At 38.1% G+C, this 21,076-nt stretch overlaps 1 protein-coding gene across 1 annotated transcript; it reads right to left on the minus strand.

The window, feature by feature from the left end:
• Positions 1-9,665: 9,665 nt before the first annotated feature.
• Positions 9,666-19,434, minus strand: LOC126786084 (uncharacterized). Its single transcript, XM_050511795.1, has 9 exons — positions 19,017-19,434; positions 17,908-18,627; positions 17,021-17,116; positions 16,852-16,935; positions 15,214-15,448; positions 14,938-15,098; positions 10,970-11,248; positions 10,757-10,885; positions 9,666-10,372 (listed from the first exon to the last, which is right to left on the minus strand). Exons 1-8 carry the CDS (start codon positions 19,404-19,406, stop codon positions 10,829-10,831), a joined length of 2,022 nt encoding a protein of 673 aa, XP_050367752.1. The 5' UTR covers positions 19,407-19,434; the 3' UTR covers positions 9,666-10,372; positions 10,757-10,828.
• Between the last annotated feature and the right edge of the window lie 1,642 nt (positions 19,435-21,076).

Here is a 21,076-nt window from a genome sequence, read left to right on the forward strand (position 1 = left end):
AATAGCTATATACAACAAATATTCTAATTACATAATATTTTTTTATTATAATTGTGACTTAATGCTAATGGGCCGGGTCGGCCAACTTCTTGGCCCGACACGGGCCCGGCCTGAGTACGGTACGCGCACGGTTTTGACTTGCATAAAATGGACAGGACCGGCCCGGCCCGTTTGCCACCTCTATGTCAATGTAGTACCTAAACTCAGATTTCGCTATCAACGTGACACATGAGACTATTTCCCGTCATGGCGCCATCATGTTAGTCACGTGTCACCCACGTGTCTTAAAAAAAGGTAATTTCAGAAATTACCTTATCAAAAAATTTCAGTATCAGTCCCCAAACGTTTATGGCACGGTCAAAGTAATACCCAGACTTAGAAAATTACTATTATAGTACCTTAACTCAAAATCCTTGTCAACGTTTCATCGAAGACCATTTTCCATCACGATGCTGCCTCATCCTCGGATCTTTCATTTTCCGTCAAGACTAGTTTGTGCCAATCTTAAGTTCGAGCTCTTCTAGGGGAGACGATTTGACGCCGATCTCTCTCGCTCTTCAAGTAGTACATGATCATCACCAACAACGAGGTCGAACAACAACGGAGTTTGGTGGCAGAAACGGTGTTGTTGGCGATCAGTGAGGCATACGGGAAGAAGAGAAAGGAGAAGATCAATGCAGGCAAAGAAGAGGAAAATGTAGAGTGTCGGGGTCGATTCCCAAACGGAGGTCTTAATCACCACTACCATTGATTCTAGTTCTGATTTCTAAATAATCAAAACCAGAGCTTCTAAAAGCTTTCTCTCAAAGATTGGGAGCCACCATTTGGCTTCGAATCTCAAAATTTGAATGGAATAAAGATTTTTGATATGTCAAAAAGCCTCATTTCAGTTGCAACGGAACTGCCGCTATCATCAACATTAAAGTCATTTCAGTTAGGGTTCGTCAATGGGCCGGGCCTTACGGGCTTTCACTGGCCGGGCCTTGGGGGCTTGTATGAGAAAAAAACAACATAATATTCTTATTTAAGGGTTTGTAACAATAAAAGAATTTTTGGAACCAGAAATGAGGGTACGGCAACCCGAAGTCACTCGAAAAAAAATATATTCTTATTTAAAGGTTTGACTATACCTGAGGTTACGGCAACCCGAAGTCACTCCTCAGAATAGTCAACACAAGACTCACACACAACTCTACTCCTCAGGTTACGGCAACCCAAAGTCACTCCTCAGAATAGTCATCACAAGACTCGCACACACAACTGTACTCCTGAGGTTACGGCAACCCGAAGTCACTCCTCAGAATAGTCATCACAAGACTCGCACACACAACTGTACTCTTGAGGTTACGGCAACCCGAAGTCACTCCTCAGAATAGTCATCACAAGACTCGCACACACAACGCCAACCCACAACACACTCACACCAGAAATAACATACAATAAAACAAATAGTGAATCATGCATGAAAGTGTAGTTCAGGAATTAACGTCATAAGAAATAAGAAAAGAAAACTGTAATCCCTGCAGTAATTTTAGTTCAGGAGATTACATAGCACACAAGAACAAGTAGTGATTCCTGCAGAATAGCGTAGTTCATGAAATCACTTAACATACAGAGAAGTCTAAGAAATAAGAAACCAGAATCATACATCACTGTATTTAACATAGTTCTTAACCATTAACCTTTTTAAAAACCATATCAATAAAATCATGTTTTACTTACCCATGGGCCGCAGTTAATCAACTTCATATATTTTGAAAACAAAACATATTTATCAAAATTTAGTACGTTAATGGCCATGAGACTATGTCAACACCCTCACTACCACAAATAACAAATTATATAAAATAACTCACCTTTAACATGGCCCTCCTATCCATTAACCTTTCAAACCATTTTACTAAAATTCCATTTTTACTAACCTATGGACCGTTGACGATCAAGTCCATATATTTTCAAAACAAATATATTTTTAGAACGATTTTAAGGTTGATGGATCAAGAACCACGCTAATAGGAACATCATCACAAAATCTCACAACAATGTCAAACATCCACAAACCATTCCATTTTTGCCCATTGGGCCGCCTCTAAGCAAAACACACACACTCTCAAACATTTTGCCAATAAGACCTCCACCAATGAACATCAAATTCTCATATTGATTTGCCGAAAAGGCCGCCACTCAAGGCAAAAAACACACTCACACTTCTCATATGCCAAGACGGCCGCCACTAAAGCAAACAACTGCAATCCAATTGATCGGTTCGATTACTCGACATCAATATTAACCCTGTAAGCATCATTAGTAGTATAAAACAAGAGGGTATCGTTCACAAACTGGGGATCCATCCAGGGTAAGAATCACAAATATTTAACAACGAATTCATAAGAGTTTGAGGATTTTGGGATATATTTCGGATCAAACATAAAATAAACCTAAACTAATATATACATGTGATCAACCAACCAACACATAAGCAATTACCAAACAAATAACATAAGAACAAAGGTAACAAAATTTACTCTCAATCATGTTCATGCCGTAAGTATCATAGTTCATCTTAAATTCGATCATGCATCAAGTTCCTACTTGGTTCCTAATACATGGATATTATTGAGCTCAACTACTTGTCTTGCTACGAAATCTAACATACCAATTCATCATGCAATTACGTATCACAAAGAGAAATCAACATGTTTAAAGCACCTATCCAATGTCGAACTTAAGTTCATAATCGGTGGAGGAACAAAGGGGACAAACAATTAATCAACTACTTGTATCAAAATTATTTTTAACTTTGAATGATTAACATATGCAACATCAACTACTTGTCTTAATCACACATGCAATATAAGAACACACCGAAAATTAATTAAGAACATAAATTGAAACTCATGGCATAAAACCTAAAATCATTGAATAAAAATCGAAAACCTTAATTCATCATGTCATTCGAAAATTACAAATATCTCATAGACAAGAATAAAAATAACTTTAACAAAACCTAAACATAAATCATCCAAGAAAAAGAACATAAACACCCGAAAACTAAACATGAAGATCATAGAGTTACACTTTATAATTCTCCTCTCAAGGTTCCTTACAGATGTAGCAAGAGATCTTCAAGAGTATGGTATCCTAGGCTCCCAAGCTTTGGACAGAAAATATGGTGAAGGGTGGTGAATTCGGATTCAATGATGCTTGTTGAATGAAAGTGTTTGGGCAGAGCTTTGGCAAGTCTTGTGAGCAAGGTTGATGATCATTTTATGTGGAAATAAGGTGTTATATATAGAGGAATAAACCCAAGGGAGGATGGCCACAAAGTCCACAAAGTTGAAACCAAATTGGTTGAGGTTTCCTAGATTCGGCAGATCTGACCTTTGTCCCTTGTTGTGGCCATAACTTTCTCTAGAAAATAGATATTGAGATGATTCCAACTGGAAATTTCAACTAGACTTATGTGGCTTTTCATCCATATATCATGAATTTTCTCAATCATTTTGAGCTGTCCAAGAGAGCCCGTCAAAGTTGGATGATCTGCACTGCAAGAATTCTGATTTCTATAAGGTTTGCATATCTTTTGCATTAATTGCATATATTCTTCCTCATTTAATGCTGATTTCTTTTGCACAAATTTCTTCCTTTGAATTAGGGAGGCAGCAAAAGTCTTAATTGTTGCAGCCATGTTTGATTTTCTTACCTCTCCTCATTAAATTTGCTGCATGCCTTCTTTGACTTTCTTGCCTCTTCTCATGTAATTTTCTGCATGCCTTCTTTGACATTGTTTGGTGCAGGGATTTATGGATATTCTGATACATATATGTGCTCTATACGTAGGAGAAACAAGGTCCCAAGTTTCCCTCGTAGCCCTTGGATCAAAAGCAAATCAATGGCTGAGATAATTCCGCCGAGCTCACTGGACCTCCGAGCAATGATTCAGTCATATCTCCCTGTACGGAATAAGATATTAATTTGATTCCAAATCTTACAGAAAGTAGACTCACACATATTTCTATCCATATAAGATACGTCTTCTAACTCAATCGGAGATATACAGGGGAACCCGTCGAAGTTGGACTACGAATCTTGACAGCATTTTGATTTCTTGCATGGATTGGGCTTTTAAGTGTATTTTCTTCTCTTTCCTTGTGGAACCAGGATTGCTTTCCTTCTCCAACATGGATTTGTATTTCCTAATAAGAATAAGTATGTTAGAAATAAAGAAATACGAAAGGATGAATCCTACTCGAACAATGAATCATATCTCAACAAGGATTATTAACACTTAGCACGATTTCATCATCAATTCATTCATAATTGATATAAGCTCTACCTAGACACTTATTCATACAAAAGAAACTAAAATATACTATATAAGAGGTAACAAAGACTAAGAATAGGGCATAAACGCATTAAGAACGTCACACTTTGTGCTCCTATCACCAATCACATCACATCAATCATACTGGAAGGTACATTTTATTCCCTTCCAGCCAAACAAAGTAACCAACACTTCAACTATACAATTATCCTCCACAAACCTCCAATTTACCGAGAGGTACATTTTATTCCCTCTCGGTCTCATCCACCACAATCGATATGAACTAACAAAACACGCACAATATCTCAAAGCGTAAATAAAATATAACAACATATAAACAATGAAATTATATGCACGTTCTAATTATCACTTAGAGGTGTGTGTGTGTGTGTGTGTATCACCATACATATATAAATATATACCAATATCACAACATACAAATAATCAACGCATACTAAATACGCCTAGTTATCGTCATGGGTAACTAGCTTAACGTGAGATTTACTCACATTTTCGCTCCCGCTAGCAACTTTGCAACCTTAAGTGAGATTCACTCACTTGGTTCCACTACCACATAAGTGACAAGAAAGAAGCACACTTAGTAACCAAACAAACCAAATAATAAGCACTTCATAATTTTCAGCATGAATGCTAAAATTACTAAGGTCACCCATGCCACACACTAGTGGCATCTACTCCAACCTCTTCACACTCTTCTTCTCTTACTTCCCAAAAGCAACCTTTCCTAAATGCCACAACTTACCTAAACAACTTCCCCAAACAATACCATGACACTCTCAAACAGTCACTACTCCCTCAAACCTCACTTGCTTTCCAAAAGAACCCCTTTACTACCCAAAACAGCGGCCTAACTACTTCCACTGTATCAAAATCTCTCACATGAATTCCATCAAACACCTTTCGTGCATTCTCTTAAACCCTTCCACTTCTCACAACCAAGACCCCAAAACTTACAACACCTCTTGACCTTCAAATAACTCACCATAACCATTAAGAACACCACCAAATAGCAAGATAATATAACCATCAAGGAAAACGAAATGTACCAAGATTGAGCTCCTTAAGTCACCGCCCAAAATCAGCAGCAACCAACCAAGCCATTAGTGCACACAACCAGCAGCTTTACTAGTGCCTCAAGGCCTCCTCCAGCCGGCTTCAGCTACAACATCACTCCCCAGGGGCAGCAGCAGCAGCAATAGCAGCTTTTTCTGGAGAAGAAGAATAGAAACTCAGGAGAGAGAGAGAGAGAGAGAGAGAGAGAATACAACTTCTGCTGAAAAAAGAAGAAGAAGAAGAAGAAGAAGAAGAAGAAGAAGAAGAAGAAGAAGGAGAAAAGAGAGAAAAAGAGTTAATTGGGGAAAAAGATAGCTCCCCAAATAGATTCCAATTTTCACCCCTCCTCTTCAATTATAAAAACTCTCTCATATGACCTCAGATTAAATCATGTTACGTGTCTACAAACTCGTATTGACGATCTCTACAACTTTCGTGAAAGAAGTTTTCTGGAAAGAGCGACGGATTTAAAAGTCAACTCTTGAGTCAATCGAATTTAATCGAATAACGACTTATTGGTTCTCGAACCAATTTCTACTTGAATGAAATATATTTAAAGACGTAGACAAGATTATAACCACTTTATTCATTCCATTAAACTCTGAGAATTATAAGAAATGTAAACGAATATTCGGGTTATTACAAAATATGGTCGATCGACACCAGTAGATGTGATCGGTATATATATTTAGGGATCCCGTAAAAATTTCATCCGTTTAGACATAGTTTGACCGTTCGTACCTCCGGTCAACTAAAAAAAAGGCGTTTTGACATATTAAAACCATCATTGACCGGGGCTTTACCAAATGGGTTTCCTTAGTACAACTGCGTACTATCGGTGATAAAAATTAGGTGATTTTAGATATGCAAACGGCATTCGGCGTTCGCATCTTGGTAATGGGTCCTCCCTTAGGGCATATTAGTGTATTTTCGGTTTACCGGAAATTTCGACAGTCAGACGAGGTCCGAATTAGATCAAATTTTTACATGGTCACTAAATATATATACTGATCATATCAGCTGATATCGATCGATCCCGAGAAGTTTCATTCATATAGTTGCTTCATAATGCGACAGTTTTATTCTAAACCTAATAAAATATTTATGTATAATATTTTATTATTATAAGTTTGGGTACTACATTGGTAGTTTTCTTAGTCTGTGTACTATATTGATCTTGCCACAATAGTTTGCGACCTGATGCTGAATTTTTTTTAGTTTTGTTGGGTCGTTTTAAGCAAAAGAAAAGGTCATACAAGAAGATCAATTGCTGGAGAGTGGAGAAGATGATGACAAAGATAAAGACAAAATATTCGTTACTCCTTAAACTTTATCCCTAAAATCAGTTTTATCCCCTGTCTTTTAGATTATACTGGTTAGTGTCTAATCTCTTAATTCACAATAATAAGGTATATTTCGTTGAAGTGACAAATGTAAATATATTAAAATAACCAAAACACCCTCATTTTAATTCAAGTTTTCTTTTCTCCTTTCTTTTCTTAGTTCTCTCCTTTCATATCTCTCACACAAACTCACAAACGAGTGACTAGTCTCAAGAAACACGTAGCTACCGCTTTATCTTCCTTCCTAGGTTTTATTTTACATTCTCTCGTCCCTTTTATTTCATGTGCGGATTTTTCAAGAGAGTTAAATAATATTAAGAATTGAGTTTCATTTCGAATGGCGAAGGCGTTGTAGATCTGGTGGGATACTTTTAGATACATGTTCGTCTATGACAACTCCCGGAACGAGAAAAACAGAGAGAAAGAAATGTAAGGGGAGAAAAAACAAAAAAGAAAAAGACAATAAATGTTATCTGGGGCCTTTTAGTCATTTTATTAATTTAATTGACAATTTTGTGATGAAATTGATCTTATTGTTGAGAATTAAGAGATTATGGACTAACCAGTTTAATTTGAAAGGCGGGAGAAAACTATTTTTATGGATAAAGTTGAGTAGCAAATATTTTTCCTTGATAATATTCGAATTTAAAAGAAATGTGATGTTTTTTTTAATCATAAGGTCAGAAAATATTATTCAACAAGCAAAATCAAGATAACACACATCTAAGGGCTGGCAGAAATAGCTATCTCTTGACCCTAAAGACTAGACAAAACTAGCCAACAAGGCCATGACTCACTTACCTTTTAAGAACCATTTACAACACTTTAGATAACAAACTCAAACCAATGTCGAAGAAATATTAAAATGTACCAACCACACCAACTTGAGCTTGCCATTAGATTCAAGAAATCTACTCCGCATGAACAGAGATAGGAGTACCTATCCCTGCATCATGCACCTCCTCGATAGGAATCACTTGATCAATATAATTGCTACTAGAAACAGCAACCAAAGTAGCCCCAAATTCCACCGGCACTACAGACTTATGGACCGACTTAGAGGCTGGGGCCACGGTATTCTTCTTCTTTGCCGCCCTCTTTCGAGTATAAGCTTGCTTCCTGGTACTTTCAGGAACCCCCAGCTCCAACCCCCTTACAGCTTTGGGCTTGTTCGTACTACCCTCAGGACAACCATGCTTACGAGTATAAACTTGCTTCCCAGTACTTTTAGGAACCCCCAGCTCCAACTCCCTTACAGCTTTGGGCTTGTTCGTACTACCCTCAGGACAACAATGCTTACGCTTAGCCTTAGGAGAAACCCACAATTTGCCCTCCTTATGTTGCACAAAAATTGCCATATTATCTTCGACCGAAAGGAGATTGCATGCAATGTATTTCTTCCTTAGGCATAGCACGATATTGTTCGCTTTAGGCATAGCCCTCACGGTTTTGTTTTTTGGAGCTTACGAGAAACTTCCCAATAGGTCACACATCCTGAGATTGCTCTAACCCGAGCAATCTTAACTTCGGAGTTCTCATCCCCTCCGAAGTCATTGAGCCCCCAAAAAAGCTCGTGTTAGATGGAAGTAGGCATGTACATATAAAACACATCACCCCCTCTTTGTTGGCCGATGTGAGATATTACAATCTACCCCCCTTGGGAGTTCGAAGTCCTCGTTGGCACACTCGCACCACACGGCAGAGTGGCTCTGATACCAAATTGTCACATCCCGGGACCGTTCCGTCATAACACGATATTGTCCGCTTTGGGCATAACCCTCGCAGTTTTGTTTTTGGGAGCTCACGAAAAACTTTCCAGTAGGTCACCCATCATGTGATTGCTCTAACCCGAGCAAGGTTAACTTTGGAGTTCTCATTCCCTCCGAAGCCATTGAGCCCCCAAAAATCCTCATGTTAGATGGAGGTGGACATGCACATATAAGGCCGATGTGGGATATTACATTAGTAGTGGCTAACCTTTTCATATGGTTAACCAAAGCAGGAATTGGAGCCACCGATTTGATAGTAGTGGGACCAACACAATCCAATTTGAACTGAGAATCACCAAAAGGGTTTGTTTCCACCAACTTACCACTCAGCTCCGCCGACGGCTTAGTATTGTATCCCCCCAACACGGCCAGAGACTTGCTCGGCACGGCATCACACGAACCAATAGCAGTCGGCCCCGCACCCATAGAGACCAGCAGTTGTGCCATCTCTGGCTCCGTCACCGAGACCCTAGCCACATCCTCCACCAGATTAGACTGACGGAGGAGATCCGGAAGCAATAGAGAGCCATATCATATCAAGAGACAAACTCTGCATCAGATCTGCTCGTTCATGCACAAGGAATGCATCACAACCCGACGCGTCATGTTGAAAAAGGCCACAAGCTCTGCAAAAACCCTTAATCTTCTCAAACACTAGCAATAATTCAATCTTTAGAGTCAGAAGCTTCGGACCCAACATTGTCTGACCATATAAGAAAACATGTTATTTGCCGCAGTCTAACCTCGCTACCCAAGGACCGCCCGTGCCAAACTTGACGAACGAGTGGAGTAAGAGCCACCGCCAAGGACAGACGCACTGCCACATGAAGGAGATTGGATTTGACCTGCCATTGCAGAGGAGATCTGAGATTTGGTCGAGGTTCTCGCGCATAAACCCTAGCGGCTAGGGCTTGGGAGAGAAGACGATAAAAAAAATGCTAGACAATACAAACATGCATTCTTTAATAAAGAACCATTTTTTCTCTATTGGATTAACCATGTTTTAGTAGTTTTGTTCCGACACGTGTCATCTCTATTGAGTGGTGCTAGCAGCTAGGGGCTCTTGGTGAGCATAATCGAATGCCCAAGGTAGAGATTAAATCAAATTATGACGTTGGCTCTCCTACCATGAGACCATAGAAAACAGAAACAGTGCATTTTGCAGTTAGCGAGTACTGTGACCCAGACAATCTAGGAACAACAAAATCAGTCCACTGCAAAACGCTAGCGAGCACTGTGAGTCTGACAGACAATCCGAAAACATCAATTAGAGAACTGGTACTCTGGTCAAGTTCCCTGGAAAACTTGTTCACTTATAACATCCCAATTAATACACATTTGGTAATTGGTATAAATTCCCAGACGATATCAGTACTTCCTAACGGGAAATGTACTGGGTTGCATATACAGTATATACTTCAAGACAAGTTGGTTATTCTTTCCCACAGGGCTGTACAAAGTTTCATCTTTTCGGGAGAGCAAGGGAGTTGCGAACTTTGAAGAAGCGTAACCAAGCTTTGGAATAAAGCTACACTGCATCAATCACAGTAACATAAGCTCATCCTTGCTCATCAAACCTCCGGGGACATCGATATAATAGCACTCCACCTATTGGTCTCTTTATACACTTGGAACCAAGAAAAATGCACCTCTGTACATCATGGAAACAGTATTTGACAGATAGGTTTTAAAAACCCATAACTACCAAGTTGATATACCTACATCGATACATGGCACGTGTTCAAAAAGAAATACATAAAAGTGGAACAGATTACAAAGGTAACCTGGTCAGGAGTATCCACAAATTTAGAAAGCTTCCACACTGCTCTAACTGGGAAAATTATAAAAGCAATGTGGTACACCTGCAATGGGAAACATACCAACGTAAACAGAAGTTTAGCCAAAGTGAACTCCAATCCATATTTTCATGTGGACGTCTATTTATACTCAGACAACAGCATCACAACAGATTACTGATGAATATATACTAATAGAATCTCAGGACAGAACCAAAACGATTGATCATATGGAGCTCACTAACCTATAACCCTCTGTACAAGTCATACAACTTAGCTTTCAAATGAAATAATACAAACATTTTAATTAACTGCAAAAAATACTCATTATGAAAGGACATACGATCTTTTAGAAATGTTTGAAAAGAATGATGTGGTGCGCGCGCTGCGCTTTTATGTTAAAACTAGTGACTCTGTAACCAGAATAAATTCATCATAAATGAAGCTTACCGTAACATCAAAACTAGTACAATTGCATCAGTGTAATCCTTTTCTGGCCACTGATTCAAGGGTAAAAAAGTATCATGTTAAGCCATCACTGAAGGTCGTAAATTGCCCGAGTGCTGATCTTACCCGAAGCTGTGCCACACGATGAATCAGATATGATCTAATAGATAATCAAAACTATTAAATGATAAAAAAATCGAGGTAGAAGATGAGAACCTTAACATCCAGGCAAGGATCATTGGTCATGCTCTTCACTTGAGAAACAATGCCAGCAATGTTAAGTCTTAGGAAACGACTCAATGCATCAGGACTCGATGGAAAAGTAAGATTAACAATGGTCCAGACTGCAGCTATACGTAACTGGCTTTCATTACTCTGCAAAAACTTCAGAATAAGAGACTGGGCGCCATTGTCTACTTCTGGTACTAATTGATGCATAACAGCTTCCTTGTGAACTTCATTTCCACTTGCAATATTGCTAAGCACATACAATCCCTGTCAGAAAAAGATTTTCAGAATCCATCATCAAGTATTTCAGTATTTGTAAATATGTAGGATGTTGAACAACCTAGAAATTGTAGTGTACATCAGAGAGGATAAATTGATGTTACATTGTGGGAATAAGATTATAGTCCGGACTGACTCCAGCAAGGGTTCTTAATGTCACAACAAGAATTATCACCAATGAGTCAACATATATTTTTTGAAGCTACAAGCAATCTCATTTGACTGATTTTCACCAATATATGATGATCCTTAGCAAGAGAAGATACCAGAACCCTACAGAAGTTCCCTATTATGGATGACTTGTAGGTGTTGATAAGTTTATTACTATTGAGTAACAGAAATTGCCTTATAGTTTGAAGGTGATAGACTGTCAGGGGACGGAGACATTATATTTAGGAGGTGGACTGGTAGACAACTAGACATTGGTGGTGGGGTGGACAGGTCGACTTTGGTGGTTTTGGTAGATTTGGGGGTCACAGGGTTTCTACATTTTTTTGCTAGGTGGATGGGTAGACATTGGTAGTTCTACATTGTACAGATTGAACTGATTCCCAGGTTTGAAGGAATTTTCAAAGCATAGGTACCGCTAACCATCTTCTTGGTCGCCTTAAAAGTACCCATACTCTTGACATAAAGCTCGTTATACTCCTAATGTGCCCCAACACATACCTCATTACATTTGCATGTGCCATTTTGGCTCTCTGTCTTTCTTCACAAGCAGCATACTTTCCAACACGTAGCTCTGTCAAAATTTTGAATTCGCAGAACCTCCTTCAATTGATAAAACTTACGAGACCACAGGCATCTCTCATCAGTGGCAGCGAAAATCAGAAGGCCCGGAATTTATTTGTACCAAAGTAAGGTTTTCGAGAAGTGACTGGTCCAACTTGATATTGCAGTATATCCTTCAGTTACACTTAATTCTGTCTTTAAGTTCTTAAGCACATGAGCCCTCTTCAAGCTGTTCATCAGGAATTCAGGACCTGGTTTTGTATCCAACGCCCCTAATCAAAACGTCAAGCTACAAATATACTTCTACTGCACGAGTTTCCCAGTTAGAACCTCTAGCTTTTCAGTGAGTTGCAACAATAACTTCTCTCGTTGTGGATCGGTCATCGAACCCCTAAAAGGTAGTCCGTTAAGGGATGACATGGTTAAACCTAAACCTCTGATGCCAAATATGATATAGGAATACCTAAAAGGTCACTGTATTTAGGTCTTAGAAGCATGAAGTTTAGAATTATAATCCTTGGGGACGGCTGGTGATTAATGATCTTTGAAGGAAGGAAAAGAAAGGTTTCTTGAAATTGAACCAAGATTTCTAATGAATCACTCCAGAGATATTGTTTGACAAGTAATTCTACACTGATTCCCAGATATGTGCTTAGCAAGCCTGTCAGTACGCCCACATCGGCTAAACATGACCTCACTTCCATTGATGGTGCCCTTTTGATAACCTGACAGAGTTTCGAGCACTTGTAGATGCTCTCCAGTATCTCACTATTACTCGTCCGGATATAACCTTTGCAGTCAATTCGATTTCTCAGTAGTCAGTACTGATACCTCGGCATCCTCATCTTGTTGCAGTGAAGCGCATACTCTACTATGTGAAAGGTAATCTTGGTCATAGTTTATCCTTTTTCCCTGGCGTCAGCCTGTGCAGATAGGGCAGGTTGCCCCAACTAGCAAGGGTCCACATCTGGTTACCTTGTGTATCTTGGGGTCCAACCTGATTTCCTGGTGCTCCAAGAAGCAACCATCAATTGCCTTTTCAAGCGCTGAGTTAGAGTGATATATGCTTACCCATGCTTGTGCCGAAACTGCTTAGCTTGGTTATCTGCTCTATGTGCTTGGAGCTCATATGTAGTTTCCGATCCTACTCCATTGTGATAACCTCAGTACTTACATGGCCTGCAATCCGGCGTTCCGTGCTCGTACAAAACAAATTGTGCTCGACTATCATTATGTTCGTGAGAAAGTCGCTCTTGGAAGTCACTGTGTCTGACTCATGAAGAATGACCACCGGCTGATTTACTCACGAAATCCCTTCACAAGTCACGCCATCACCTCCTTTCCAGAAAACTTGAGCATCCAGCATTGCCGAGTTTGGAGGGGGGGGGGGGGGGGGGGGGGGGGGGTTGTTAGTGAGCCTCAATCTCCTCCTCCAAATTTGACTCTCCTTCATTACAGCATTCCTAACCGATTTAGGTTTTATGTTTGATTGCGTGTCAGTTACATACTTACATATTAGGTGTAAATGTAGATTGTATTTTAGCTTAATCTTAGCATTGTAAGAAGCAGCAGATCTGCTATATATTTGTAAACTTTTAGACACAGACTCAATGAAAATCACTTTCTACACTCGTACCAGAATCCATAGCAAAGGACCCTCTATAACGACCTCTAGGAACCCTAAAAGTCTAACCCATGACCAAACACAAAGAACGTCCATCTTGAATGTTACACAGAACATAAGACATAAGACACAGTTTAAAACATGTCAGCAATTTAACACTTGTGCACACATTTGGTACTCTGATGTATAAATAATTAACAAATTGAACGTACACTTTTCCAAGTTTCTACATTAAAAGAGAAGCCATAAGTTGGCTGGAAAAGATTTGAAGAGATAAGCTCAACCCTTGTTACTCCATGGTAGTTTACTAGATTTAAGGCTGGCAGGTTAATTTTCAGTTTTATTAAGAATAATTACCAGCCTAGTGCTTGAGGAGTCTGTCATTAAGATATGTAGTAAGGGTTTTTGAGTGCATCTTTATGTCTATTAAAGTCTCCAAGTACTTAAAAGTCTTCTCATAATAAGTTTGCATAAAACAATAGAAGATTCTTTTTTTTTTATTAGGAGTCTACGGTTGTGTTTGAAGCCCTATAAATATGGCTACCTATTATAAACCCAAATCAGATTGGAATGAATTAAACTAATATCTTATTGATGGCTTGGTGCTTGGTTACTCTACCCTGATTTCTTTCCTTCTGTATCTCCCGTCAACAGGCTAATAACCCTCTGTTTCTTCTGAATTCTGACAGCTTTTCTGATCTCTCAACACTCCCAAATCCACCCAGATCATACTCTCACCAATTGTTGTTTCCTGCTGCATCAAACATGCAGCATTGAACTAATCTGGGCATCATTAAAAAAAAAAAATCACCTACACTGTATCAGTTCTACCACCATCATTTTCAAGAATACCATATCTTGATTACATGTTTATGGATCTTCCTTAATTTATACTATTATAAAAAGAACTTCAGAGGAATTGCAAAAAAGGTGGTTTTAATCCACCTTTAAATCTATAATATACAGTTTATAATACCGAACAGCGGATAAGAAAATTATGACCAAATGATGCAAGAACAGAAAATAAGGCTGAAAAAAAAATACAAATACCAGCCGGAACAGACCAACAGAAAATCATCATAGTAGATACTAAAGAACAACTGCACTTCAGTTTCAGAAGATAGCTGAAGGAGCTGATGACCTTCAACAAGTATGTTTATGAGAGGCACCAGGTGCATGTTTTCAGAAATTGCAAAATAAGGATCTTACAAACAAACTTGCAATTCAAAATCAAATAACACGATATAGATTTAAATATCACTAAAGATCAGGATGTAATTATAGCTAGTGCATGTTATCATTTAATAGAAAGTCTTCTAACCTGTACCAAAATTTCATCTTGTGAAGCACCCTGCAACTGCCTTCCAACAGCATTTAATAGTAAACCATCTTCAGCAAATACAAGCTCAACTGACTTCATACATCCATCAACAAGATTGCGGACAAGAGCTAGAGTCTGCTCTTGGACAATAGGCTCAGGGTCTGCAGGTGCAAATAAATGTAAACGGCATTTATGTTCAGTACTTAACCATTAGATTAAGTAGAAAAAAGTTGAAAACAAACTACTTTGAACTGCTACAGTAAAATTTCACATCACCAGATATAAGGCTTGCTAATGACGAAGCTGTGAGCTCCATAAATATCTCTTGTTTACACATGTAGTCTGCTAGGCACATCAAGTTCCGTAAAGCCCATAAAGCATTTAATCTCAAATTTGAATCCATTGATCTTGATAACTGAACAAGCTGTTTCACCCCTCCAGACTGTAAAAATAATGACCTATGCGTAGTAAAATCAATAACTATGTTTCCAACAGCACTAAGAGCTGCAACCTGAAAAACAAGCATGGAAGATAGATTAGAATGAATTTCCTGTCTTTGTCTTAATAAATTATAACGTAACATATTCAATCCTGATGGATTACCACAATTATCGATTTTCAGATACGTTTTGTGTTCAATATTATTACTTTTTGTGTTTTCCGTGCATCCAGAATTGCTGACATTAACGAAAAAAGGCCTATGTATATCATAGTTTGCAGACGTGCTTAGTTATATAAATTTCCCAAATAAGGACACTTATCCTTTGTGAACATGAAGTATATATTACAGCATAAAATAAAATGTTTCAAAATGCATTAATTTTGCAGAATCTATAGCAACGTGACCATCTGACCAAATTCAGTCCGGAAGGAAGAAAGAAAAAGAGTTCATCAATGTTCCAGAAAATAAAGAACTCACAGCTCGCAGACCTGAGCATCATTTTGGTGTATTATTTTAGTGTACTAACCTAATAGTCATCCTTCATAACGTCATGAAATCAGGTTACGTGTTCCACACAACAGTTCAATTCACACTGGACAACCTAATCTGAGGTTCTTTTGAATGATAAAAAAGTGGCATCTTACTTGAATGAAGTAATGGATTCTTCATATTGATGGCTTTTCCCTAATCTTCAATGACTAAGCAGATGCAAAGACAAACTCAACTCTGCTAGGCATCTAGTGCAGTTGTCCAGATTGATCTTAACTGCGAATTTTGGCATTAGGGCGGTTATGGTACTGAGTATTATCTTTCTGTTTCATGTTAAATCCCAGAAACCCTAAAATCTCCACTACTATTGACAGTCCATGGACAGCCCAAATTGTATCTTAACCCAAACCCTAATTACTCCCTTTTAAAATGTTAATTCTACAACCTTGAGTTTTAAACCCACACAACTGTCTTTTCAAATGTTGTTGACAAAATTTAGGTGTAAACCATTTAAGACCATAATTCCCTCAAAGCTTCTCATAACTATGTTCTTATATACTTTTTCTCATGTATGCCAGCCCTTTTACCCCTTTCAGAGGAATGAAATCATTCTTTTAACACCAAGACGAAAGCAGGTGGAATTACAACATTATCTAACTAGTTCTATTCAATGAAACTAGCATACAAAGTTTTCTAACAACAGACAAATCCAAATTAAAAGTTTTTGTAACTCCTGAAGAAGTATGATTGTTAAGAAGTATCATTTTATCAGCTGTATTGTGTCAACATGAAGAGCTCCAGATAAAAGTATAATGTTTGAGAAAGGTATTTCACTCAAGTCTTTAATAACCATCTACATAGTTGAACAAAAAGGATAATCTATTTCATTCAAAGTAAAAACTAAAAGTCGCAGAAACAGCATGGGACTAGGTAGTTGACAGCTGAGATGGAAAATATGATACTTAGTGATAACAAGCAGATACCTGGACTGAAGTAGAAGGGTCATCTAACAGCCGAACCAAGGGAGGGACAATCATTTCGTTCATAAAATTACCTGCACACAAATTCTGAACTGACATTTTCTTAGGAAACATCTAATAAAAACTATAGATATAATTAAGCTAGGAAATTATTATATTGCATAAGGCATACCTTGATAGAGCGAGAAACGCATCTTAAACAAATGCAAGCTGCAGTACGTACATCAGAACTATCATGGATCAGAGCTTCAGATACCAAGTTCAATGCCTATATTCAGAAGCATATAAGTTATAAACCAGTTGGTCTTCACACATAAAAAATTACTCATGCAAGCACTAAATTATCTATGGCCTAAGCCAAATTACCCTTATTCGTCTGTTGCAAAGCTTCTTATCAAGGTCTGACGTTATTTTGAATAACCTCATGATTTGTATTTCATTTTTCATAAAACAAAAACAATACATTAATTTTATTAATCTTCATAACTAGTGAAATTCGTGGGAAGAGTCCCCCATAATTTAGAAAACGAAAAGCAATTTCCAATTGTTTTAGAAAAATATAAAGGAATAATATATACGTGTACAGTCTTCTAAAAGTACCTACTCATTTTAACAATTAAACATATACCTTCACCTTTGTGTACACTTCCGAAACAAAGAAAAGAAGAAAGAAAACAGGTTCAAGTTCTAGTTATAAACCGTGTGGAACTGGAAAAAAAATAGAAATCTACAGACTAGTGAGACTACAGAGAAGCAACTACCACCACTAAAACAGAAAACAATTACATGCTCAAGTGATAAAGTGATCTAGGGTTCACATCCAAAACCAAATGGCAATGGATGGAGTGGCCCAAACCCTTATTAACCCACATGCTAGGTCCCAATTCTCAATGTGGGATGTATATTCTCAACATCAAGTCTAACCAACTAGCAGAATGAGTACCCTTTGTCGTGATGACAAAAATGAATGAATGAATGAAGGAATAGCAAAGAAAGTATTATTGGCAGGAAAAGTGATACATATGGCCATAAGTAAATGTATTTCTGGAAGCAACAGACCTGCAACGACAGGAATCTAGACCTACAGCTCTCCAACTTTGAGCATAAATCAGCTAGTGCCAATAATAGTCCTTCGAAACGTTTAGGATGTAAATGATTCTTTTGCAAGTGGTTGTACAGTTTATCAATAGCATTCGCCTCAAGTGCTAGTCTCTGTAGATCGACTTTTTGAGAAATCAAACTAGAAAATGCAAACGGAGCTTCGTCTCCAACTTGACCGGGGTCATCATGAAGTTCAAGTAAGAGATGAACCAGCTTGGTTTTGATACCTATATCTTGCAGATAGCTTGAAGAAGTGTTTCTTATAGCAATCAAGCAGGTCGAAGCCAAAAATCTTGTGCGAGGATATCTATCTTTTGTTAATTCTATAACAGAACTCAAGGCTCTTCCACATTCACATCCCACAAACTCAGAAACAGCTTCATCATTGTTCTTCATAATCGTGGCTAGAGATTCTAAGCTATTATCTCTCTGACTTGGAGAACCTCCGAGAAGGCTAACAAGCTTTTTGAGAACACCAGCATTGCATACTGCCTTCTTTTCTTCCATAGTCTCGCACGAGTGTATAATTATACTTGCACCAAGTCCAGTAACATTCTCATTTTCACTATTCAATAACGAAAGAAGAAATTCCATGTTTTTGTCCTGAAGAAAATCACACTTTGGAGCCAGGTTCGATTGATAAATCATTCTCAAAGAACGTGCACCAGCGTCCACAACCTGCAGAACATAGAAACCCATCCAAATACAGTTAATATAAGCACGAACAAAGCTTTGATGGTTGCTCAACAGTCCTGGATCACTCAATAGTCAATAGCTAAGAAAATGACCGCTAATATATTCCGACTACCGCAGATAGAATACATATACAAGGAAAGTCACAGCAGCAATGTTTCTATTTCGCCTTAAACTAATAGCTCAACCAAAAGTTGAAGAATAATCAACAAAGTAATGCATCAATTTATCTATCATCTAACAGAAATTAAAATTTCGAAACTCGAATCAATAATGAAGCAACAAAGTGAGCAAGTAATCTAACAAAGCAACAGTGGACCATGATCAAATGAATCAAATGCTTTAATTAACAAACAGCATGAATCGAATTCAACCTTGTCATCAGAATGAGAGAGAAGCAATAGGAGGGTAGAACAGGCGCCGGCATCGAGAACGGCTCTGACGCCGGCATCAAAGCCGCAGGCGAAGCTACCGAGGGTGGCGGCGGACTGAACAAGGAGATTAGAATCGTGATCGGCCTGGGCATGGGCATTAGAGGCGAGGATGGCAGCGACGGCGGGGACGAGGCCGAGCTTGACGAAGGCGAGCTTCTTGGTGCGATTGCCGATGATGCGGTTCTTGAGCTCGCGGAGAGCTTTGAGCTGGACTAGGGAGTCGGGGGAGCTGAGGCGGATGAGGAGATCGGAATTGGGGGCGGCGGAGGTTGTCGAAGAGGCGGATGCGGAGAGAGAGAGGGAGGCGGAGGCGGAGGCTGAGGCGGGCATGGTGTCATGCAATAATGGAGGAGATAGGTCCGGAGAAGAGAGAGAGAGAGAAATGAGAACCTGCAAACTGCAGTGTATGAGAATGAGAAGGAAAAGTCCATTTTCTTAATTTAAAAAAGGGTGCTGCTAAAATGTATCTACATCTTGCATTTTCTCATAACACCCTTTCTTCTATCAAACTCAGTAAAACTGATTCTCTTCTATCGAAACCCTTAATTGTGGAGCGTGAAAAATAAAGCCAGAATAGTATTGCAATAAACACATAAAACAGAGAAGATAGGCATATGTAGAAGGGACAAACCCAAAAGCACAACAGTACAAACTTTGATGTAAAAACAAAAGTCCAAAACTCATTAGAGATCAAAAAAAGTGGTAAGTTAGGAGATTGAGCGTACCATAAACAGTGGAGCGAAAAGGGTTCACTAATATTTTTCAAACAGAGCAAAACAAAGTGTGTTGAGAAAAATTTGGAGGAAGACGAAGAAGGAAAAGAGTTAGACTTTGATTTTGAATCACTCTACCTCTTCTCGGAAAAACTTTTCACCAAAAACCTCTTTGATTTTCCTTTTTATTTCGGTTTGGAAAATCTGGAGGAAGATTTAATGCCAGAATTGGGTGGGTCATTTGGAGGAACAAGGAGGACTTGCCTGAGGAGCTCATCTTCCATATCAAATGATACTCGGGTTATATTCAATTATCATGACTCTTAAGGTCATTTTCACATTAGGCTGATTTTGTCTTTTCATTTTACTAGGTTTACTGAGAAGTTTACTGAGTACATTTAGCAGTACCCTTTTAAAAAACTGAAAATAGAAAAATTAGGCAAAGAAAAGAAACTTTATTTTTGGTCAATGAAAAGCATGGTTTAAACATTAAACTTTCCCATTTGATTTTTAATATTGTAGTATCAAGTATCAACCAATATTAGAAGTACAATTTTTTTTTCTGATGAAAAAGTACAAATTACTTTATTTACTTTTATCATTGGTTACTTATATCAACTTAACTGCGATACTAGCTTAACTTATGCCTTTTAAAAGGATTATAGATCGAATTACAACAAGCGAATTTAATTATTCGTTTTACCTGTTTTGGATACTCGATCATGAACTATTAGTTTCTCCGGAGATGTAGGTGATTTGTAGACTTGTAGTGGTAGCTGGTAGGTACAGTAGAATGTGGATGATGAAAATTGAGTTCATACATTTGCAGTGGGTATGGTATATTCATCTCTTGAGTTGAGGACTTGAGGTTCATACATCAACTGCTATATTACATGCGTGTAACTGTGTATAACCAAAAAATAATCTAAAACAATGCATAATGTACTCGCCTCCGCCATTGTAAAACATAGAGATGACAAAAATACCCAGCTGGTAGGGTACTCACGGGTATTCAACCCTAATGCGGGAGTGTTTCGAGTAAAATCGGGTAAGGGGCGGGGGATGGTATTTCGATCCCCATCCCCATACTCACTAATTAATATATTATATATTTAATATAATTAATAAATATATATTCACTCAAATAAATTAATAGAAAAATTAAATAAATAGAAAAATATTAAAATATATTTTGTGATTATTTGCACGTACAACAATTTTTGACATAAGGAGATAATTTTATCATGATATTTGATTTTTATTTCAGTCTTTTATATTTCGTGTACT

This window comes from Argentina anserina, chromosome 3 (assembly GCF_933775445.1).
Source record: "Argentina anserina chromosome 3, drPotAnse1.1, whole genome shotgun sequence".
In the NCBI taxonomy this organism is placed as follows: Eukaryota; Viridiplantae; Streptophyta; class Magnoliopsida; order Rosales; family Rosaceae; genus Argentina; species Argentina anserina.